This window comes from Pygocentrus nattereri, chromosome 6 (genome assembly GCF_015220715.1).
Source record: "Pygocentrus nattereri isolate fPygNat1 chromosome 6, fPygNat1.pri, whole genome shotgun sequence".
In the NCBI taxonomy this organism is placed as follows: domain Eukaryota; kingdom Metazoa; phylum Chordata; class Actinopteri; order Characiformes; family Serrasalmidae; genus Pygocentrus; species Pygocentrus nattereri.
In genome coordinates, this window is record NC_051216.1 from 22,428,711 (window position 1) to 22,454,728 (window position 26,018).

At 38.1% G+C, this 26,018-nt stretch overlaps 1 protein-coding gene across 9 annotated transcripts in view; it reads right to left on the reverse strand.

The window, feature by feature from the left end:
- The window catches only part of rapgef4a (Rap guanine nucleotide exchange factor 4a), a 55,627-nt gene that overhangs the window by 25,704 nt on the left and 3,905 nt on the right, over positions 1-26,018 (reverse strand). For 6 of the 9 annotated variants that reach the window (XM_017692369.2, XM_037539612.1, XM_017692367.2 and 3 more), the window contains 4 exons: positions 21,339-21,481; positions 21,045-21,133; positions 19,948-20,094; positions 1,116-1,188 (listed from right to left, as the gene is read on the reverse strand). In XM_017692369.2, the coding sequence (XP_017547858.2) occupies positions 1,116-1,188; positions 19,948-20,094; positions 21,045-21,133; positions 21,339-21,481 (452 nt within the window). Of the gene's footprint in view, positions 1-1,115; positions 1,189-11,779; positions 11,796-11,981; positions 12,334-18,595; positions 18,703-19,947; positions 20,095-21,044; positions 21,134-21,338; positions 21,482-26,018 lie in introns of those variants that run through there. The other 3 variants (XM_017692373.2, XM_017692371.2, XM_017692372.2) reach the window with 3 other exon arrangements.

Consider the following 26,018-nt stretch of genomic DNA (forward strand, 5'->3'; position numbering starts at 1 on the left):
TGCAGTTGTGATTTTATTGGCTAATGCTACTTAAAAATTTAGATATAATGAGCTTACGAAGGATTTCATTAATGCCTTCAAATGTAATTACATAATTACACTTACAATCATACAGTGAGTTACATAAGTTTGAGTGTGCAATAAAGGTTTGTTTCATTGGACCACCCAGCAGGCCCACCTAGGAGACAGAGTCATTGATTGACTGTCTGATCCCATGTAACATGCATAGGTGAAACACACATGTTCAAGTGGTACATGGAGTGAACAGCAGGAACCACATATAGTGGTCCAGCAAAACTAGGCTTGCTAGAAACTAGTGTTTCTTTATGCAACACAAGAGTGTCTGGAGAATATTTGATTCAATTCAATAAGCTATGTACAGTACTGTGCAAGTCAAAGACCACCCTTCATTTATTAAATTTACAGTCAAAAGACTATTAAATTATTCATTTTCAGCATTATTTATTTTCAGTAGTTTTTCAGTACTTAATCTGTTCACTCTTTGCCTTTATTACAGCTTCCATTATTTTTAGTAGACTTGATTTGAGTTTATCAAAGAAATCTGCAGGGATATTTTCAGTTGTAGATGCTGGTTCCATTTTCTGCTTCGTAATTCTCAGAACTGAGTTTACCTTAACACATTTAATTAGTTAGTTCTGTAAGTTTGTTTGATTTTTGAATTGTCTTCTTTCTTTGTTTACTTCTTTTACAGTAACGGCTTCTTGACAGCTACACATCTTTTCAGACCCATAGTGTTTTGCTGTCTTCTCACAGTGGAAGGATGGACAGAAACCTTCTTTGGGTCGCTTATTTTCTGTAAAATTTCCCTTTCCTAATGCAAGTGCATAATATTTATAACCTTTTTGACTGGAAATGTTAATAATTGAAGGGTGTTCACAGGTCTGTACACACGAATGTGCAGTCAATTGAAAGTTAGAATCCATACTACTGACAGAATTTCTCTGCTTGTTGAACTATAAATAACACATTATCACAAAATTACAATGTTTTATTATCATCATTGATAACTGTGAGTTTTCAAGGATAATTAATATAACTGCACTTTATATTAAGGCTGTAGAAAGTACAGTTTGAATAAGACAGAGTGTACTTACTGTCAGCGCTGGGCGCACTCTCCATAACACCATAGGGAGGGGCCAGGAGACCAGCCATGCACTGACGATACTTCTGAGGAAAAAACATCAAAAAATAACATGTCAGACATTAACAGCTGAACAGCATTCTCACACCGAAGGAGGAAAAATGGTTTGGTTGTAACTACATAATTCAGCTTTCAGAAACACATGGCACATTTTTCATCTGGTTCAAAATGTCATCACGGGTTTCAGCACAGTGATTAACATGTTATGTAAGAGTTGTGTCCAGCTGAGATGCAGAGGTGAAAGAGAGACACATTCCCCACCTCTACACATACAAGACTTTAATATCACAAACAAAAACACCAAACTGATAGAAACATTGATAATAATTTGAAAACATTTCTTCTCTAAATCCTTGCCTTTTTTGTTAAAAACGTAGTTTGCACTCCTTTAAATGTCTTCTTTATCACACAATAGCTACCAGTCTTGGGAAGGTATACCAACATACGCCTTCCCCAAAAGGTGAAGGCAGTCACTGAATCTTTTGATCATTAAAGTCAGGGGCTGATAAAGAAATTGTGGGCTGATGCCGGTATCCAATGTTTTTCATATACATATACATCTGCTAATGCTAATACCAATGCTGGTGCAGGAATATTTATAAAATGTATAGAGTTTATATACTAGATATAGTTATAGGATTAATAGTTATTCAGTACTGAGACATACAATGTCTATTTTTATATGGTCAGAAATGCAGTAAAATGATTAAAATGCAGACATTTTAACACAGTAGCTCTAGGTCAGCTCTTTTAGAGGACAATATACTGTATATGTTATTTATCAAAATTTTCCTTTTAAAATATCAGTGAAATCTAAACAACTGTCCAATGCATTTTTAATTCCCTGCTAATATTGATAAGATTCTGATATTACTATGCATTCCTGATACATGTTAAACATACTTTAAAGGAAAGAGCTAACTTATCAGTCCAAATAACAGCAAGTGCACTTTCACAGACCAAGGAATTGAACTACTGTCAGCAATATAATCCAACTCTGACCATGGTTGAATAAAAACAGCTGACATTTGTGAAGTGCACAACACATTGTGAAGTAAACACCTCAGACTAGCTGGACTGGGATCCCCACAGAGCAGCCTATTCTTGAGGCTACATTTCCACAGGCAGTGTGTGGGTGCACAGTGTCTGGTTCTTAGTACTGGTCTTGGTGCATTCAGCCGTTAATGCTGGTCTGAGGCTTACAAGAGTAAAGGATGAGCAGATTGAGATGATGATTTAGAATGATGTAGCACAGTACTGACTGATTGTAATTCCTCTAATCTGGACTGTCTGAGAATCAGAAGGGATTAGGATGGCAAACTCTATATCAAAGATTGACACTCAATGGCACTCACAACACCATGAAACAAGCAATACAGCATCTGTGCTAAGGGATATCGCAAATCAGTCATCTAAATCTGTATATGGAGCAGAAACCAGCTTATACAATAGCTGGCCAACAATGTCGATCGACATTGATGACTCGCAGTTTTGTCGGTATCAGTTTATGAAGAGAACCAGTTAAAAATATAAAAAATAAGAGACAATTAACAGAAGGTGAAATTTTGTGGGTATTTCCTCCATCAGCACACAAAATGAATATTATATTTAAGTAACTCTTCTCAGTGAAAGCAGTGCCTCCTTCATTGTGTTTGCTCATTAGCGCAGCAGTGTACACTCGGTTTCTGTCACACAGTATTAGCGGGTATTGAACAATGAGTTTTTCTGAGTACCAGTAAATGAGCACAGTAGCGTCCCAATACCCGATATCAGCTTTGGTATTAATGCGTCCCTAACAATAATATATAGATGATATGGCAAAATGTACTATATCGATACTTCAGGAAGTTTTTTACAATATACAATGTGTCATGTTATTTTTTTTTCTGATGTCCAATAAAGCATCAAAGCATAACTGAAAAATATTCATTTCACACATTAAACAGGACTAATTATTGTCTCTTTTTAATGAAACATGCAGGTAGGAAGTGTTTTAAGTACTAACAATATCCACAGTATGCTCGGAAAAGCATGTTGTGACATATTGTGATGTAATTATCATGATAACAATAAAGATGGTCATATTGCTCAGCTCTACAATAACAAAAAAATATTCTCATACTGGCCATCTCTATCGTATCATATCTGTCAGAATAGCATGGTTTACCTACACCCTGCTTGAGTATAAAATGAAAGTCTAAAAAATACAAAACACCTAAATACAAATTCCACCTATATTATCTATTTACTTCTCACAAAATGTTCATATCAGTCAGGTCCTAATGCGGAATACATAACTCTCCATGGCATGTGTGGCTTTGTATCATGCCTATTCAAATTTACAGACGGAAGGCACTGGCAGATGGCACAACAAAAAAACAATAACATTGCAGCTATCAGTGGCTTACAGCTGGAGTCAGTAGCTGCAAAGTGATGATGTAATACTCTTTACGCTCAAGAGCTTACTACATGAGAGTTAGAAACAGGGTAGAAAACACACGAGTACATCACTGCACGAAAAGTTCTCATGGAGTTGCAAGCAGAAAAGACAAGACTCAATGATGTTTGACAGTTAAAGTGAAATACAGTGAGCAGAATAAGAGAGAGCAGGAGCCCGAAAGTTCTTTGAGTGCTTTCACATGAACTTGAGTCCTCTGGAGAGTTTCTGCAAAGCCAGAATTACAATGCTCATGTTTCACAATAAATGAACAGACTTTTTCAGAACAGGCATTGCAAGATGCACATTTGCTAGCTTGTTTAAAAATATTCAGGTTTTCAAGCTGCATCACACTGAAAGTGTCAGTTGGCTGCAAATGAATGTACATGTCACATTGAGACATTTCTTGCCAAAGGAAATAAACTGAAAGACAGTGATTGTGTTGATGACTGTAATTAATGTAAATTCAAAGCATCATTTGTTTCAATGCAAGAGGCTGCTACTGTGATACCTAATCCTAGACCATGTATTCAGCAGCATCTGTTTCAGCCAGGATTTATTTGCATTCCAGAATATATACTGAACACTTTCTGTAGCGATCATGATCAAAAGCACTCAGTGAAACAAATCAAACAGATATGTGTGAATATCTGCTCCTTACAACAAGCCGTGCAGAGCTTTAGCTGCAAGCATTAATAAGCATGGTGAGTAATGACATGCACCACTGGGTCCATTAGTCAATGCAGACACCTGGGACGTTACAGCAGGCTTTATGTTTTTCCTCCTCAGGGAGCGGTGCTCACATCGACACAGAGAGAGTGGACTTGTGTGTATGTGTATTACAAGTTGAGTTGTGTTACAAGATCAAGTCATAAAATGTGCTTGTGAAATCAGATATCATGATGGAAATACTACAGTAATGATTATTCAAAGGTTACGTATTGTAAATGATGTAATTTGTGTAAATTGTAATTGTGGGAAATAGCTATCATGATTGTTTTGAGCTGAATTGAAAGTACTATTATAACCATAACCATTTACCTCTACTTTTAACGCTAGAGGTTTTAATGCTATCTTGATACAATATTTAAGTGTTATTATTTTTTAATTACACAGTTAAGTAATGACATACATTGATGTCTGATTCACAAATTTAAACTTCCGATTTCTGTTTCTGTTTATTTCAATTTCAAGAAATAATGAAAATACAATAAAAATGTAAGGGATTTCATTTCATTTTTATAAATAAAGTTACACCACAACTTTGTCATTGCAGGCAATATATGCAGTTTCTAAGGGTTAATCCCTTAAATGGCCAAGTTCCGCTGGCAGGCTCAAAGTTTTATTATACACTTCTACAACCTAATAACAGTTCAGCCAGTTTGCACTGAAGTCTCTGTAGTTACTGAATAATAAGTCTTGGTATGTAATGTATGTGGGATTTTAAGATGTTAAATTTCTCCTCTGCTCCTCTGACCTCCTGGCTATGAATAGTTATATATTCCACTGGAGGGAATGAACGGTGAGGTTTAGGGTTAAGGATAGATTTAATAAACTCTTTCATACTGAACTTGAAGTTCAGATGAATTTAATGGCTATTTAGTTGAATGTTACTTAAAGATATCCTTAACATTTACAAAGAATCTACAATGGACCATCCAAATAAAGTGTTACCACAAACTTAAATATGTAATTATTTTGCAACTTTTAGTGCCCTATTTCTATTTATTTCCTGAGTTTAAAGCCCCTGTCAACATGGTTTCAAATGTTTACATTTTTGGTATAATAGTAAAGAAAACCCAGTGTTACGTTCAGGAAATACATAAAAATGAACACAATACACCCGGGACAGGTCCCAGTCCTAAGCAGGGCAACAATGTAGACAGTCCTTCCAACTTGTTTTAAAGTTTTTTTGGTTTTTTTTTGGTCTACTTGCTAAATACATGATCTTTCTGGCATGAACATGGCTGATACAGCTAGTTCATGGAGCCTCACAGACACTAATGATTTCACTCATGTTCAAGCAAGGGCCGTACCTTGACAAATCACCCAGAATCCCTTGAGGCTATCAAGGAGCCCTATGACTGAAGGCGATATGGCAGCCAACGGTGCTCAGTGGGGGTTAAGCATACCATTAACACCCACACACACACACACACACACACCCACACACACACACACAGGTTTCACCCAGAGAGTCTTTGTATCACTCTGGCAAAGTAGTGCTGTCAGTTCAAATGAACATCCTACTGTTAGAACAGTAATGAGTTTAAATCAGATTGACTTTATAACAGGGCTGCACCCAGAGCCAAGAACAAATGCGAGAGCCAACTGATTTCTACATATACATCTGCTACATAGAGTACCTCACAAAAGTGAGTACACCCCTCACATTTCTGCAAATATTTTCTTATATCTTTTCATGGGGTAATACTATAGTAATAAAACTAGGATATAACTTAAAGAAGTCAACTTACTGTCACACTGAATTCCAACATGTGCTGTGACACTCTGAAGCAGAGCATGATCCCCTCCCTGCGCCGCATGGCAGTTTTCCAACACAATAACAGCCCCAAACACACCTCCAAGATGACAACTGCCTTGCTGAAAGTAAAGGTGATGGACTGGCCAAGTATGACTGGCCAGTTTGGACATGTTCACTGTGAGGTGTACTCACTTGTGTTTCCAGCTATATAGACATTAATGGCTGTGTGTTGAGTTATTTTCAGAGGACAGTAAATCTATACTGCTATATAAGCTGTACACTGACTACTTTAAGCTATATCCAAGTTTCATTACCATAGTGTTGTCCCATGAAAAGATATAATAAAATATTTGCAAAAATGTGAAGGGTGTACTCACTTCTGTGAGATACTGTGTATATTAAGTACAAGATATTCATTCATCTGCATCAGGAAAGCAGGAAACATACATTTACCAGCAAATTTTACAAAAGCTACAACAAAATATAAAAATTAAATCTGTCAGTATTTGTCTGCCACTTTACCTCTTCTATCCTTCCAGTCTTAAAGGTTACAGCTGTGTCCTTCCAACAAAAGCTGCTCCCAAAGCTCTCACTGACATTATGTTCCCCTTCAAACAGACACTGATATTCACACAAGCAGCTACCAAACTCACTATAGCTGCCTTTCTCTTGTGCATCTTAGGATACGTTTACACAGCAGGTGAAAGTGGCCAAAATCCGATCTATTTCCTCATATGTGACACAGGTAATCTGTGTGGCAGTGTGAACAGCAAAAAAACGCACTGAATCTGACGATTTCAATTACGATTTGAGACGCTTTCATATGCAGTACTACAATCCGATCCGTATCCGATCTGCAGCAATGCGACTCAGTCTGAACAGCCAGATCGGAATGAACGCAACTTTTACGTCAGTCCGAGTCGACATTCGTCATCATTTCGTGTTGCTGAGCCTCAAACACTTAGGCTGATGTTTCGGCACCAAACAATAGAAGAAACTCATCGAAGCCGCTCCAAGTTTGAAGAGGTTTCGAACAAAGCGGCCGAGGGGGGCGGAGGAGCCCGAGGCTGCAGCGCCAGAAACAGTTTAAACAACCCGAGGACACGAACCAAAGAAGTGGAATAACACGCCCGTTTTACAGCGAACTCAAACACACTGTTCGCTAGTCATCATGATTGTTTACCTCTGGACGAGCCTCGTGAAGCGTTGTTCTTTTGCGCATGTGGGTCGGTTTGGGAGCTGATCTGTTCAGACTGATGTCACATACAGATCACATTTAAAAGATGGTGTGAACAGGCAAACAAAAAAATCGAATTTGGTGAGAAAATCAGATTTGGGCCTCTTTTACCTGCTGTGTAAACGTAGCCTAAGATGACTATAGGAGACATTTCGGAAAAGATTAGATACAAGATTATCCATCATCTTGCATAAAGAGAAAAGAAAGTAATAAAGACAAAAGAAAGTAATAAAGACAAGGAGTTTACACACTAAATACTGAGTGTGATATTATATATTGTTGTTCAGGCTTCTGCATGAAGTTTATAATATAATTTTATTTTTATAATAATGAAAATATATTATATCTTTTTTCCATGAAACTATAAAATGAATATCTTAACATGTGTTCCGAACTGTAGATTAAATAAATGAAGGGTGACCTTTTGTACAGCACTGTATGTATATATAAAACCATCTAATGACTTCCACACACACAAATCACGACATGCACTGAGTGAGATGGGATGTGGCACTGCATGCCTCTGTAGAGTAGCACAAGCCTGATTTGATCAGTGAAGTAATCAACCGTTCATTATGAGCATAAATGCGTACAGTGTGTGAGGACCATTGCTTGTGTAATGTACAGTCTCCCTGCAGTTTCTGAAGAGTCTTTAATCCTAGAGAAATGTTAAAGATTACAAAAAAAACTATAAGCAAAGCATTTAGAGCATAACTACTGTGTGATTTGATTCAAGCAGTGTTGTCGTAATCAAGGCTCTCCTTCAAAGTCAAGCTACAGCGCTACTGGAACAATAGCTGAATGATTTGAATCAATGTGCATTGTAAGGTCTCCTTTCAAAACAGTCTGGAATATAAGGAGTTATAAGAGCCACATTTCAGATACATTACAACAAGCATTTAAAGCATTTGTCATTTACGCAGCATCTCAACTGTAAAATGCAGGCTACTGTCTTCTGCTTTGCATTCATTACCATGCTTATGTCAGAGCTGCTAAGTTATTTGTATACGCAATGCAAAGAAATCAATACTCAGCAACTGTCAGTGTCTAATCATTGAATGCTGCGCAATACATTTTTGTCTCTTTTGATAACAGCTGTTAGCCACATGACAGTTATTATACTGTGGATATAATGTTATAAGACATCTGATTGATTTTTGTAATACAATCATTCATCTTCTCTGTATGAAAGGCACATCAGTAAACCAGAAGGGGTTACTCCTTCAAAAAACCTGCTATTTGTTCTCCGTTTGTTTTAATCCAGACAATGACGTTTGTAATACCCTCATCACTGGTGGTTTGGGAAGTCATCATTCAATGTCAGCTAAACAGGTTATCTTTGCACTGGTTGTTGTTAGAGTGACATGCTTCTCTGGGGAGTAGAACACCAAATGTAGGGGCTCAAAAGGAATAAGGAGCAGCAGAATTACTGAAATCTATATTGAGTAACACAGATATGGACTGTCATATACATACAAATAGAATAATTTAGCATTTTGGTATTTATTTCAATAATTTCCAAAATTAGGAAAGAAAGGAAGGGGATTCTTCTCCAAAAGGCTACACAGATGGACTGAGTCTGCTTAAAAAGTAGACACCAGACGAGGAAAAATAAAATTAAGAACAGGAGTTGCACGTCTCCATGACAACCCGAGCCCTCTCAGTGCTCCAGAACTGCAAAGAAACATTTCAGGTCCCGAATGCTGCCATCACTTTTCAAAGGCTAAGAAATCGTCTTTAACATCTGCACCCAACAGGACAAAAACACACTCATGCCACACACCTGTCACCCTGACATAAGGGGGAATGAGAGCACACATGGGTAGGCAATGAAGAATAGGAGAAAGAGCCCTGGGCAGCCCTGCAGTCCTCTTTTAAATCCATACTTTGGTGATGACAACATGTGGATATATGGAGAACATTTAAAAGAGTTTAAAAGGGTGCATATCTGTACGATGCACAGGGTATGCACGTGCCAGGCATGGCTCATTTCAATGATAAGTTCAATTAATAAACAAAAGCATTTTAACTCACATTTGAACAATTTCTTCTCTGTCAACTTCCCACAAAGTTGGGAGCATGAAATTGTCCAAAATGTCTTGGTCTGCTGAAGTATTAAGAGTTCCCTTCACTGGAACTAAGGGGCCGAGCCCAACTCCTGAAAAGCAACCCCACACCATAATCCCCCCTCCACCAAACTTTACACTTGGCACAATGCAGTCATGCAAATACTGTTCTCCTGGCAACCGCCAAACCAAGACTCGTCCATTGGATTGCCAGACGGAGAAGCGTGATTCATCACTCCAGAGAACACATCTCCACCGCTCTAGAGTCCAGTGGCGGCGCTTTACACCACTGCATTCAACGTTTTGCATTGCGCTTGGTGATGTAAGGGTTGGATGCAGCAGCTCAGCCATGAAAACCCATTCCATGAAGCTCTCTACACTGTTCTTGAGCTCACCTGAAGGCCACATAAAGTTTGGAGGTCTGTAAGTGATTGACTCTGCAGAAAGTTGTCGACCTCAGCATCCGCTGACCCAACTCTGTCATTTTACATGGCCTACCACTTCATGACTGACTTGCTGTCGTTCCCCAATGCTTCCACTTTGTTATAATACCACTGACAGCTGGCTGTGGAATATTTAGTAGTGAATAAAATTTCACAACTGGACAACTGAACAGATGACATCCTATCATGGTATTATGCTGGAATTCACTGAGCTCCTGAGAGCTCATTCTTTCACAAATGTTTGTAGAAGCAGTCTGCATGCCTAGGTGCTTGGTTTTATACACCTTTGGCCATGGAAGTGATTGGAACACCTGAATTCAATTATTTGGATGGGTGAATGAATACTTTTGGCAATATAGTGTATCTAAAATGATCAACAACATATTTTCTTTTTACAAAAATAGCTATGATAACATAAGCCCCCGACACCCCACAAACACACATACACTGCTGCTGATGGTCTGCTGACCTAACTCATTTTTAATTCTATGTTAGCTTAAATTATTTGTAACATTTACAGATGTAATGAAAAACACATTAAATAAAATAATACTAACAAACTACTTTTTGAAAACTATTTTACCTTTCATTTTAAAAGCTGTAACTTTTAACTTTAACTTTTAGCATGGTGAGTTCCAGTGCACTGTACTATTGCTTTAAACAAAATGCTTATTGTCTTTATTGCAGGTGAGATTCTGGAATTTAGCTATAGATGCTTATTGTGATCATTTTAAAACTCATCTGAACCATCAGGACACTTAAACTGTCCCAGCAGAAACACTGGAAAATTTGATATACTGTAGAAGCTTATTAATGCCCTGTAGTAATTAATTGTTTTAATAGTAAAAGGGAATAAAATATTATGTATGCATATTATTTAATATAATTTAGCAAGCTGTTTCAAATTAAAGTTGTTCTTAGTCAGTTCTCGTTCCCAAAATGGCAGTTTTGCTATTGAAGCACTGTCACCAGGGTAAGGTCAGTCACTGCCAATGTCCGATTCCATCACCCTGTTACCCACGCTTAATTGAAATTTAAAACTATAGCAATGATACACTACTCAGTCTCTTCCGAGTGTCATTGATTTGTCACTGTGAATGATCAAAACCAGGCATCTAGGTGCATCCTGTCAGAGTATGTGTGTATGTGTGTGTGTGTGTGTGTGTGTGTGTGTGTGTGTGTGTGTGTGTGTGTGTGTGTGTGTGTGTGTGTGTGTGTGTGTGTGTGTGTGTGTGATGAGGGGAAGTATGCTGCGCACATGTTGTCTGAAGTTGTATATAAGATATATTTTTTATCAGATAAAATAAAAAATCACATCTTGACCTCAGTATCAAAAAAGGATATAGAAACATAGAACATGGAAACTACAAATTTCCTTTTTTCTTTTATAAAAACAAACAATTTCTCATGCTGGAGGACATCTAGCTGCTGTATACAAACACATCTCATCACTGTGCTCCACTGCACTTAAGTTGGCTGAATTATTCACCCAGATTACGTAATACACACACTCTCACTCACTCTTTCACTCTTTCCCATGTTCTCTCCCCAACATATAGGTTATCTGGCTAATGTAGGTAATCCTGCTTTTACAGCTTTCCAGCTCTTTTCCTCTCCACAGCAAATAAAAAACACACTGCCATAAGGAAACTCCCATACTATACATAATATATTGAACTACACTTGCCAGATAATAATTACTATACAGAAAACAAATACATATAGATTACTGTCCCTGATCTCCAGCATTAATTCTTTTTCTCTTTATTTCTGTTTCTTTTCTCCCTTCATTGTAACATAAACTCACACAGGCAGACAACCAACCTGATCCATGCTGATCCAGTGTATCAACTTGCAGTAAAGCTAAGCATTTCACTACACGCAGTTATGAAGAACAAAACAGACTCAGTGAACCAGTTCACAAAGCTACAGTGACTAAGCACACTCACCTCAGAAAACCTTGACCTGTATGAAGATGCAGGGTGAAATCCAAAAACATAGCATGAGAGAAAGAGAGAGAGAGAGAGAGAGAGAGAGAGAGAGAGAGATTTAGAGAGAAAGAGAGCTAATGAAAAAGACCGAGTGCAAAAGAGAGAGAGAGAGAGAGAGATAGATAGATTGATACAGAGAGAGAGAGAGTATAAAACTTACCTACAGGAGAGGATACCCCATGAGCACAGCAATTTTAAACCAGTCAGTGTGTCTCTCTCTCTCTCTCTCTCTCTCTCTCTCTCTCTCTCTCTCTCTCTCTCTCTCTGCACAACCTCTCTGTCTGTACTGTCTCTCCTAAACTGAATCTGTGCCTTTTCCTCTGCTAATGTGCGTGTGTGAGCTCCTGAGACTGGATGTGTGTCGAGGCGAATGTCAGGATGTTCGCATGTGTATGAGAGCGCGATGATGCTGCGAGGTTTTGAGTACGAGCAGACTGCAGCATGCATGCATGTGTGTCTGTGTGTTTGTGTGCATGTGTGTAGCGTGGTCTTGCTCAGTGCTGGAGAGAGTGAGTACTCATCAGAGCATGATGATGATGATTGGAGTACTCTAATCGCCTAGCAACCACTCCAGACTCTCAGGGAGGGGTCAGCTGCTGGTTCAGCCCCCCTGCCCCCCATACTTTAGACAACAACTGGGACATTTTATTAATAGATTTAGGGTTTCTGTGCTACACTGTTGATGCTTGTGATCTGAAAGCAATTTTGTCATGATTGTAACTTTAGTTTTCAGGATGACCCATCACTTTCACAGAAAACATAACATGAACATGTATGATGTTTAGTAGCCAACCTCCATGCAGAAGATAAGAGGCATCTCAATAATTCATAGTATTAAGTCACTATTCCAGTGAAACAAACAGATCTGTGTGATCTACAGCCCACATTCATAATTAATATACCTGACACCAGTGCTGTTTTCGTTTTCACAGCTACTCATTCTTAAAGGTAGAGCTGATAAGGCACCGTGTTTATCTGCCTAATACCTGCCTAATACATGTATTAAAAGGGACCATGACTTCAATAAACATTACTATTTTTAAAGTAGTTATCTACAATAACTATCAGCACATCACTACCAAGTAGTACTGGATGAAGCATCATCAGTATCAGTACACTGATACTGTACTTTATACTGTATTTTATCATGAAACTGGCTTTCATCCTTGGTGGTACTGATACTATGAGCATAAACAGCACATTCCATAAGAATGTGTCCATGGTGTCCTTGTTGCCTAGCAGTTTCTGTGTTTTTAACTGCAATGTATATCTGTCTCAGAAGGGTGCTTCAGACCCAAAATATATAAAAACTTTGACAAGTTCAGCAAAAGTAGGACGAGAAAGTCATGCAGTCACTCTTTGAGTGACAGGAGCCAGTCAAAGTTTCCATGAATAATTACCACGAGGGTGTTTGTCATTCAGCATTTATTTTTTATTGGCCTTTTGGACTCATTACAGCTCCCAGTATGTCTACCAAGACATGCCCCACTTTTATTTTACTTTAGTTCACCCCAAATAAACAATATGCTTCCTTAAGTAAATCTGGTTTCTAAAAGGTTAAGGTTTACAAAACAACATAAGGCTCCCTTTAGTGCAATTAACATATTATGAAACAGAACAAATCAAAACAAGCTATGTCATGTTCCTCATATACTTTTCAGCATAGCAGCATTTAGAAAGCATGGTCTCGTTATCTTTATTAATACAAACCTACAAACCATCTGATACCATAATACAGTGATATAGAAATGGAAAATATTGTGATATTGAATTTTATCAATACTGCCAAGCACTATTAAAAGCAAAGGTCAGAAGCTAAATGAAGTATGCTTGAACTGAGATGTCTGTGTGGAGTCACTGCAGTGGATATGCTATTCCTGCTGGCTGCATTAGAGCTGAGAGAGAGAAAGAGAGAGAAATGGACGCTGCTGCACACACAGCCTCTGCTTGCCCATTTGCTTGCATTAAAGCCTCTCTCTCCTCTATAAAGGCTTTATGTTCCACAGAGCCATGCAGCTTCAAAAGGGAAAGCTCTCCTTCAAAACCAACAGCGTAATCACCAATCAGATGCCGCCGGCTTTGAAATAGAAATGAGATATCTGACACGCAAACAGGTGCTGCTGGTTTTTGTCAGATCCTCTTTCTTTGCTACATGGCGAGCATTTTTTATGTGTTTGTATCTAAACGGGCAAGACTGTGCGTCCTCTAGATCAGGGGTTCTCAACCTATTCTACCTCAAGGCCCACTGTTTCATCACTGGAAAGAGTGAAGGCCCACAAGAAAACAAACCTCATTTTTGAGACATTTTCAACAGAGCAATGTTTGAATGCCTACTCACCCAAATGTGCATGTATCAGTGAACGTCAAATATGAACAGAATGATGCCAAATTGTCTACACATTATGCTTTTTTACACCAGTTGCTTGCAAGTAAATAACTGTGATGTTGGGTGAGGTGGGGGGGGTGTTTTGTTTCTAGAGGCAAGGGGCAAAAATCTGAAAATGTCTTTTTTATTGTTAAATCAATTATGTTTTCACAGATTTTTATGACAAAGTGCCATCACCGGCCCATTACAAACCACTGGTCCTCTTCAGTATTGGTCTTAGGACCACCATAGGGTGCATTGTGGCCCACTTGTGGTTCGTGGCCCAGTAGTTGAGAAACCCTGCTCTAAATGGTGTGTAAAGTATGCACAATTACAAATGTGCATTAATCACTATGGGTAGATATTGCCTGAAGGTTTTGCCTGAGAGCAGAATTACACTCATTATATAACTGTGCTGAATGTGTGCACAGGCATGAAAGAGCACATTTATGAATCACTGTGTGTTTTCATGTATATGAATGTGCATGTTTGTGTAGTTTTGCAGGTGTAAACATCTGAAGGCATGTTTTATAAAGCGCAAGCTGCCAACAAGGACACAATATATTTCAGCCCACTTACATGCACAGACATATGCATGTGCACACAAATCTTAGATTTTATATACCAGCTGAAGAAGAGCAAACGTTAAAATACAGAGCTATCCACATGATGTAAGTAACAAGTAACAGCAATTCCACTCTGTTTTCATGGATAGACATTCTTGCGAACATGAGATGAATAACAAAGAATTTGGTGAATAATGTCTCTCTTTCAGATTTTATTTAAGGGTATGCTGGGTTATCCATTTACATTAGGACTGGGTGATCTCACCCACACAGTCTTTCAAGTGTAATTAGAGCGTTAATTGCACAGAGCTCATTTGAATCTCTCACTACTCTTTATTGTTACATCTGAAGGGGAGAGAAAAAAATTAGACCTTAGAGGTCCAATATCCTACTTTGAAAGGAGACTCAAAGCTGCAAATACAACCTTGCTAATATATCTTTTCATGCAAAGATGCGATTTTCACTCATTTTTGTTGGTCAAACAAGCACAAGCAATCCTATCTAATAGGATTGTAATACAGTGGGAAATGTAAATGAAATTGTCAGAGAAAAGTGGGAACCGGGTATCAGCTATTCTACACCATTTATTAACAGTAAAAAACTAGCGTTCAAAAGTTTGAACTAATCCAATCAATTTCTTGAAGAAATGTACAAAGTGACTGCACAGGTTTCAATTAATTGGCAGGAAGCTGTCAAAAAATACATAAATGTTAAATGTGTCCACACTAATGGACAGAATTGTAGATGACTTCTTAATGTCTGAGAAAAGTATGAAACATTGAGAATGTTTTACATAAGAAATGCCTCACATTTGAAATGCTGTGGTCAAATCTCAGGAAGTTAACTTACGAAGAAAATACTGTAAAGTCTTTAAGTTGGACCTGAGCTGCCTGACGTGTTGCTTTAGCCTTGCAAGGACATAAATTGACACTTCATCCAAAATCAAAACTAAACTGGATATGTCTGTTGGAAAACATGTTGAAAGCAATGACGTAGTAGCCCCGAGTGGAATTTCCTGATTTTGATTAAATATCTTGAGGGTGCGAGTAATTTCAAAAGACTACAAGGGGTAATTTGTTTTTGGCAGACTGCTTAATGATTGTTTTTGTATTTTTAGATTTTAGGTTAATTTTATTGGATTAACACACAACAAAGTCAAATACAAATGTCTAACTTTGCTGTCTTTAAGTCATCACTACAATTTAGAGTTTGCATTATTTAAGTGACAAATAATTATTGATGAGGTAAGAACTAAAATGAGCCTATTATCTAGGTAATTTATCTCAGTTTGTCTCCTTTATATCTGTCTGCGAACTTGCTGCTGACATCTGTTTTGAGAGATACAATGTTATGCTACAGAAAACTATATAACAAGACAACATAACTAGTTTTATGCAAGAATTCCCTTTAAGGGATGTTTTTATGGTTACCAATGCTAACTAGTGCATGTCAAATGGATGTATGAGTGTGTATGTGCAAATGATGTGTATATGTGGTGTGCACTATAGACAGCTTAAATATGATGCAAGATATTCCTTCAGATAACTTCTCTATTTCATTGGATGATGAAGCTGGAGAGGGTGTGTGGGATGGAGAAGCTCACACAAAACCAGTCTGATCACTCTGGGGAAAGAGTAGAGCAGTCAGTGCATATCTAAACTGATTTTGCCCATCCTGTCTTAAAAGGAGACATTACTGGAGGGCTGTTCTCGGTGTGTGCATCGGCAGAAAGTCGGTGTGGCTTTGTGTGGGTTTTACAGCAACATGGTCACACTGTCCAAGCTTAACATCCCTGCAAACACATATAAACAGACTGTCTCTTTCACTTCCTATTAGTCAGCTCTCCCAGACACACACACACACACACACACACACATACATAAACACAGACACACAGAAAGTAATAGTCAAACACACTAACTCTTCAAGCCCTAATAGTAAAATCCATATCTGTCCCAGGATGGAGGTAAGGTCATTGCTGGACACTGTGATTCCTCTGTGACCTCTGTACACGATGCTGTTGTATTCATCTCAACACATGCTGTTCAACAAGCCTTAAAACATCCTTTAAAAAAACAAATAATGACTTCTTCAGAACTACAGAAAGAGAGAGCGAGAAGTGGGAAAGACAGAAAGAGAGCAAGAGAGACAGACAGAAACAGAGAGAGAAAGAGAGACAAAAGACAGAGAGAGAGAGAGAGAGAGAGAGAGAGAGAGTGGGGAAGAGGGAAACAAGAGAAGGTACAAGAGAGACAGAGAGAGCAGGAGAGGGAGACAGCCAAAGGGGGAAGAAGAGAGAGAAGAGGGGTGAAAGAGAAACAAGAAAAAGATGGAGACAGACAAAGAGAGAGGGTAAAAAGAGAGTGAGAGAAGGAGAAAGAGAGAGTAGGAGAGAGGCAGACAGTGATACAAAGAGAGAGAGAGAGAGAAAGAGCGAGAGAGAGCGAGAGAGACAGACAGATAGACAGAATGAGAGAAAAGGGAGCGAAAGAATGAGAGTGAGAAAAGGAGAAAAAGAGAAACAGACAGACAAAGAGAAAGAGTGTACAAGGAGAGTGAGAGAGAAAGATAGTGAGAAAGAAAAGCGGGGAAAGACAGAAGAAGAAAGAGAAGGAGAGACACAGACAGACAGCAAGAGACAGACAAAATACAGAGAGAGAAAGAGAGACAGAGAGATAGATTATGAGTATTGGTCAGATTGCTTTTGTTGGTTAAATGGTGCTGAGTGCTATTAGTTGGAGTCTCCACGCAGTCTGTGAGCAGGTGATAAGTGACTAATGTAATAGACAGAGTGAAGCTCCATTAGCACACATACAATCACACAGCTGAATGACGTCACTCTACTGATGATAGAGGATACCAATGATCGACAGTTCAGACATATTAAAGAGATGAGTTACAGCAAAAGTGCCTGAAAATGTGGCTTATGTTAATATGGTGATATTTTCATGTTTAGTGGACTGTTGCCTGATCCTCTCAGACAAGCTTCTAGACAGAACCACTAAACGAAAAAGATAACGATGACCTCTAGGGTTAAGTGAACAGTCAAGAGCAGCAGCAATTATTAGCTTCCCATCCGAATGATGATGGAGGATGCTTTTAAACTAATTTCTCCTACATTCAGTTGAAAGAGTGTTGACCTTCACTCCTCCACTCGCTCTGGTGTCAAACCTCTCAGTGATAGACCACTAAGACCCAGTGCTGAGTAGATTACTTAAGAAATGGGATCCGGTACTGATTACAAATTACATGACTGTCTGAAAAAATGTTATGAGTAACCTCTTTTGGATTACTTAACTGGTTGCATCTGGATCTCTTTTGGACTGTCATTTCATAAATTTTAGTTTACAACAGCAACTTCCTATGGGGCTCAGCCTATCAGGTTTTAGAACCAGAACAATCCTTTTTACAAGAAGAATAAACCTGATTTATTGGTGTTGCCCAACCCAAAAATCCTTAAATATAGTAATCGATAAAAAACTCTCGGTAATTTCAGTTTATCCATCTTAAAAGGTATCATACTCATGATTACAAGTACTTTTACATTTCTGTAATCCATTTATGCAATTGAGCTTACCTGTAGTCTGTCACTACCAATCATTGCTAAATGCTCAACTCGGCAAGCATTTAACCTCTTACAAAGCCATGGGCCTGCTGTCAGGCTCAAAGTTTTAGTACACACTTCAATAATATACTCCATTAGTTTGCACTGAAGTCCCTGTAGTTAATAAATAATAAGCCTTAGTATGTAATATGCCTGGAGTGTTAAAGGATTAATTACTCAACAGAATAGTTATATGCATTTTATAACAGGCAGAAAAGGCAAAAAAACTTAAAGTTCACCTCACACAGACGTGTCAGAAGAGCCAGAGTGCTTCCCTTACTCTCCGTATTGCAGGTTCTCTGTTATCCACAGCACACACACACCTTTACACAGGTCCAGAACTAACCACGGCCTGACCCACACTATTAAGACTGTGACAGAATCTCCTCAGAGACAGCCCCCCTGTCCCAAAGGAAGCAGAGGGACAGACTCTCTCTCTCTCTCTCTCTCTCTCTCTCTCTCTCTCTCTTTCTCTCTCACTGTCTTTCTCTCTCTCTATCTCTCTCACTAAGACAAGTCCTGGGGAATACACTGATACATGCATAAATGCTTCTGGGTCAATGTGAGAGGATTGATCTGATTTTAATTTTTCACAGTGGTGGTGGAAGCAGGCATTAAAAGCTTTCAATGACTCTAAAAGCTCAATCACAGACAATCATTAGACAAAATGGCTAGGAAACATTTGTCTGATGCCTAAGACATTGTTCTACAATACAATATTGTAGTTAAAATAGCAGTAAGAGCACGTACTTTTTTAAATACATCCATGGCAGAGGGCATATTTTACTATTACCAGCATTTTACCAAATCTACCATTATTTTATCACATTACACATAAAAACCTGGTACAGTTGTAGGTTCACTGGTCATTTTGAATGGTAAATAAACACTCACACTGTGACACCTTGTTCCCAATGATAAGCAAGTAAGTATAATGCATTACTTTTTTCATGTAGTTATACACTTTTCAAGTAGTTTGCATGTTTGCACGTGAGAAAAGCTTCTGATTAAAGTGAGTTGTAATACTTGGACAAAAACTTTTGGCTACACATTTTAATTGTATTGCATCTATTTATTCATGAATAATAAAAATACATTGTAATACTTTACATATCTCTCAGCACTAGAAAATGCCACAGCTATATACCTGAGTGACATCAGTCTGTGTATTTTGCTAAACTTGTGAAGAAAATGTGCTAATCTGTATAAGTGTTATTCTGTAATTCAGATTAATGAATTACTGCAGTGTGCACAAAGCTTGGTGATGCAAGAACAGAAGATTATTTTACAGCACACCTCCCCCTGCTGGACACAAGGCATTAAAAACCTACTAGTAACTATGACTACCCCAGCACAAAATATACCACTGACTAAATTATTTTTAAACAAAATCCATTACAAGAGCATAAATTGCATGAATAATGAATTTAATAAAAATGCTGGAACCAATATCTGCACATGCAATCACCACATACAGTGGAATATATCTGAGCCCATGCAAGAAATATTTGAGCTCATGCAAGGTGTATTTCAGCTTAATAAATATATGGCAATAACACTAAGCAGTGTAATTCCGTGAGGGTTCTCTTACCTCCCACAGGGTCCTAAACTCCCTCTTCTCAATGCGCAGTAACTCACTGAACTCTCGTGTTACAATGGTGGCGTGACGAGGCGTGTTGTCCAAAATTGACTCCCCAAATGCTGTGCCAATGCCCAGTGTGCAAATAGTGACTGCATCCTTAAAAGGAAGATGGTAAATACTTGTAAAGGCAAGGAAAGGAAGACATTGTTACAATAATCAGAAACGCACTGTTAGAAATGAATGGGAGTATATGTGCTGTCTAGCTCTGGTGTGGAATACTACCCTAAAATCTATAAAATCTATGTACTGTTTCACATTAAAACTGCATTTGTATTGAGAATTCACTAAAAACTTAGTGAAGGATGTGTCTTCTGAGGATGTAACGTGAATAATCTACTTGGTCTTCATACTGTTCATCAGTATAATGCTGATTTTGCATTTGAGAGCTAAACATTGTCTCAGACATTCCTTTTGACTCTATGCATGTGACTTTAAAAGATAAGGATGTATGACAGGGTCTGAAAAACACCTGCGAAATCAAATTCAATTCCTCTGGGAGAATTATTATTCGCAGGAATGCATGCACATCATATTTTAGCCTGTTTTTTCTTCTGACTAATTCCAGCTACTTTTTCAATTCTAACAAAAAAAAACTCCATAGCACTGCTTTAAGTTAATGGAGTGAGAGAGAAAAAGAGAAAGAGAGCAAGCAAGCATTGTTTCAGTCCCACAGTTAAGACTCTCAAGTAGAAGTCATTTAGAGAGCATGATATATATTTTGAGGCTTCTAAAATAAGCTTGATGGATCAAACGGTACTATACGTCAGTAGAGTAGGAGCCAATGTGGTCAAAAAATAAGAATTTTCATGGTTAAACACATTTGAACATGAAAAATTTCAATGATTGTATTGTGAATACATAACACTGTGAAACCTGCATTTACAGCCACGTTATGACATTTTATTATTAAGAAAAAATTTGTGGATGAACAAAATTATCCTCTCCTCTAACCATCCTGAAATGCAGAGAAAACAGGTGTATGTCAGCTCTAGAAAGGAGGGTTTATATCCAGACCACACTCGAGGGCAGAAGATGTGTAATATTACCTGATGGTTTGCAGTTTCAGAGACTTTAACATCCAGTGAGCCAGAAAGGACAGTGTACCAGCTGGTGCCGATATCACCCTGTCTGTACACTTCATTACATAATGCACAAACATAACAAGGACAAAGAAAATAACATAAAGCAGTTTCATATTTGGCACAGTTTTATAGCACATTCTCTAAATGTAGAAAAAGACCATTTTGGTTTCTGGCAGTAATATTTGGCCAGTGTTTATGGGTTTGTGTGGATTTTGGACACATGTACGCATGCACTATGTCTACGAGTGTGTGACCTACATGTAATGCCTTTCTCCAGACACTCGTAGAAGCCACACAAACAGATTTGCTGGAGCAGGGTGGGATGGAACTTCTCAAACGCTTTCACACTCTTCAGTCGGGCCATGATAATGTCTACATCTTCTCCAGAGCGCTCTGTGGGTCTACACAAACACACATCATTATTCTATCATTCACTGATTTACTGCCAAAGCATCTCATATGTTATTGACACAATCTTGACAGCAATCCCATTAAATTAAAACTATCCATAGTGTTCATAAATGGGAAAGAAAAAGCAACACAATTCACAAAAAACATACATATAAACATCTAAATAGTCAAATGTCTCAAGTCAAGCCTTTCATTTTACCTCAGTGGTTCTCAATCCTGGACTTGGAGAACCCATGACCTGCCCATTTCAGAATATCTTTTGTTCTCAACATACGTTATACAACAAATGAACTAATCAGCAAGTCCTAGATGAACTGAGTGTGTTAGAGTAGAAAACAGCAGAGAACAACGGACCTAACTAAATTATCGTTGAAGACTGAGACTCATTGTTAATCTGAGTGCATACAAATTGCATAGCTCAGTTAATGCACGTTCCTGAAATCTGGAAAAATACCTTACCGTTAAGGGGCCCATATCATGGAAAATCAAATTCTGGCTCGATGTAGTTTGTAAACATTCCAGACATGTCTGAAAGTGAAGGCCGGAGCTAGCATAGGAGAGACCTTGCTAACACTGGTATACAAAGGCTCTTTTTCAATGCTCATTCAATTACTAATTAAGAAACATGACACGTTTGCAGCCGTTCCTGCCATTCTTCAAATGGTGCTGCATCATGCGTGAAGGACTATGAGTGACTGACGAATATACCAGTTGAGACCTTCAGTTACGAAGAAAGGAAGGGTGCATTTCTTAGCCACATCCAAAGAATCCTACAGAACAGGAGCCTCTTACTCAATGAAGCATTTAACTTGATTCATGTTTTTTCAAGAGTAAATAACGTTATTTATTTTGTAACTTTAACAAGTACTGGAAATGAGCCGGTGTGTTTCATGTATTCTTTTAGCTTACATGCATTTGGTTCACAAAAAAAGAAAATCTATGCATCTCTCTTTATGATTATTGTACTGCCCCAATAAAGCTTATGTGAACTACTATTAAGGCTCACCTTGCTTGTTCCACACAACTTCAAGGTTCAATACGTACAATTGACTTTACAGTCCATACATAGAAATTAAACTGCAAACACCTCCTGTTCTTAATGTTTTTTGCTATGTGTTAAAATCATGCCATTTATATGCCTGTTCAGTCAGCAGCAGTTTAATGATGTTGAAATGACAACAATGTCGATTGGACATGCTAAATTGCCCCTAGGTGTGAGTGTGTGAGTGACTGTCTGTGTCTGTCTGTCTGCCCTGCGATGGACTGGCGACCCATCCAGGGTGTATCCTGCCTTCCGCCCGAAGACTGCTGGGATAGGCTCCAGCACCCCCCGTGACCCTGACGGAGAAGTGGCTTAGAAAATGGATGGATGGATGGATGGATGGATGGAAATGACAAGAAATGTTTACAATATAAGGCAGCCAAACAGAATGGAGATTATATGTATATCAGTCTTAAAGGCACAGTAACAAGTAGCCTGTTTGAATCTTAAGGATAAAGAGACTACCAATTGATATGTAAAAATTAATGATGTCATTTTGGTTTATAAAAACAAATAGATATTATGTAGGTTATGGACTCTTAAAGGTTTACACACCAGCTAGTCATTGTCACAGCACAAACAAAGAAAATGGGCTCGTAGCTTAAAACTAAAAAGTACAAAAAAGGTGTGTCAGCAAGAAGTTACATTTTTCAGTAGTTATTCCAATGTGTACTTTTTCTCACCCAGATGAGATTAAATAAAGAATAATTACATTTTAAGATTAAAAGAAATTAATTCAGAGTGATTTAACACGAAATGCTTGAGGCAGAACTGTTCACAGTAGGGCTGATAGGAACCAGACATCTGAAAAGTTTAATGCCTCTAAAAGCTCAAAGTCATTTTATGAAACAGTTATAAACATGTTGCCTAAAGCCTGAGACACAATTTTATAATCTACTAAAAACTATGTTTTGTAAACCATTCCTGGTAGAAAAGTACAAAACATAGTTTTTAGTAGATTATAACATTGTGTCTCAGGCTCAGGGTGTTGCAAAGCAAAACAGATCCCAAAAAATGTGTATTTGTTTGAAATTCCTTGCTATTTTACTCAGAAGACGCATATAGGTTCAGTGGTGCATTCAGATAATAAACAAAACAGCTGTATTTGCAACCCATTTCGTACCACCACCACCACGGTAAAGAAATTGTTCTACCACATATGCTTCCTTATCTGTTATACAGATCATCATGGAGTTTATAAAAGGAACTACTTTAATGGAGACACTAGAATAGTACAACAGTTTAAACCTAGATGTCCAATCAGATAGTATCTTTGGGATGATCAAGACCTTTACCATGTGTTACAGCAGCGTATTACAGTCTAAAAAAAAGGTTGGACAAACATCAGTAGTCTTGTTAAATGCAAACCCTGTGTATTTAAAGTGGGACTTACAGGTGGGTCACGCCTGAGCAAACTGCAAATGGTCACCCTTTCATCTGCGTCTGTCTGTGAATGTGTTTGTTAAAGAGGAACTGAAGGCCCATTTACTATGCAAACACATCTGGTACACCATGCCACGTTGTCACCACAAACACAAGATTTTAACCCAGACCCAGGAGCAGCTTCCTATGGGACATGCTGTGTGAACATAACATTAACTGTTCCCACCCTAGCACCAACCGTAAGTACTGGAGATAAACAAATGATGTGATTTGTTAAAAGTATATAAAAAAAACCTGTTGAGTTGTGGGACAAAGTCTCACAGTCAGATGAGATAACAATTAACCTTTACCAGAGCAATGAAAAGGGGAAAGAAACAGCTCGCAATTCAAAGCAAGATATCATTAAACAGGGGGTTGTTTGCAATGTGGAATGGGTTGTCTTTAATGATGATGTTACTGATGACAGCGACATCAGGACAAACTGTACAGAGGTGTCTTAATTACACAAACTCAACAGCCTTCGTTTACTGGAGACAAAACTATAAAGCATTCAAAACAAGCAGGCTCTGAAAACGGCTTCTAGCACAGCATCACCAGATAAGATGGATATCCAGGCTTTCCACTAGATGTTGGAACACTGCTGTGAGGATTTGATTGCGCTCAACCTCAAGCGCAATAGTGAGGTCTGTGAGGACTGATGTTGGATGATTAGTTCTGGATCACAAGCGCTCCAATTTGGGGTGGGCAATATGGAAAAAATATATCACCCCTAAAGACATTTTCACAACACACAATACACATCACACATTGTTGACACACAGACACAATGCACTAGTAGAGCCACAATTAAAACTGGCATCAAAAACTCTACAATTTTTCATATACTGTGCTACACTCAATCCAATTAAACAGGACTAATTATCTTTTCATGAAACGTGCAATTGGTCTATGTTTTTTCAAGTATTGATGATATCCACAATATCCTCACAAAAGCATATTGTTCATTGCAATAAATAATGTATCCTAATAAGATAATACCATATTGCCCACCTCTACTACACTTCATACAAAAAGGTATTCAGTGGTTCTCCAGAAAACGCAGTTCCACTGCTACACAGCCCAGTGCTGGCGGGCTTCTACTCAACACCTGGCATTACACATTTTGCATTTCAGCGCCTTTCATGTCCTTCCTTAATAGCTAAACATATCTGCAAGGCAAAATATTGCTGCTTTAATCTCCTTGTACCTGATCTCTGTTTCTTGGTCAACCCTAACCTAGCAATCTATCACAGCTATGTAATGTACTTACATAAAGTACGGGCACTTTGGCAAATGTTTAAGAACTTTCAGTTCTTAAACTGTTGGACTATTTGCTCACGCAGTTGTTCACAAAGTGGTGAACACTTCCTTGCTTGTGAACGACTGAGCCTTTCAGGGATGCTCCCTTTATACCCAATTGTGACACTCACCTGTTTCCAATTAACCTTTTCACCTGTGGAATGTTCCAAACAGGTGTTTTTTGAGCATTCCTCAACTTTTCCAGTCTTTTGTTGCCCCTGTCCCAACTTCTTTGGAACGTGTTGCAGGCATCAAATTCAAAATGAGTGAATATTTGCAAAAAACAATAAAGTTTATCCGTTTGAACATTAAATATCTTTTCTTTGTAGTGTATTCAATTGAATATAGGTTGAAAAAGATTTGCAAATCATTGTATTCTGTTTTTATTTATGTTTTACACAACATCCCAACTTCATTGGAATTGGCGTTGTATTAAGGCAAAAAAATATTCCTACTTGTATGGTGCACTCAATACATTTGTAAAATTTGTATTCTGCATTTTCGCCTCATAGCTATGTGTGGGCGATAAGGCAAAATATTACATCATAATACTCTAAGATATTTTTATGATATTTAGTTTTTCTAAGATTTGACAAGTTGGAGCAGAATGTAACAGTAGAACCATATTTAAAATATATTTTGAGGATGCACCAGTATGGGATTTGTGGGCATCCACAATGATGGTAACCAATATTTTTCATGTACATGTCAGTGGATGCTGAGATCAAAGCCAACAGACGTTTATAAAATGTGGAAACATAAGT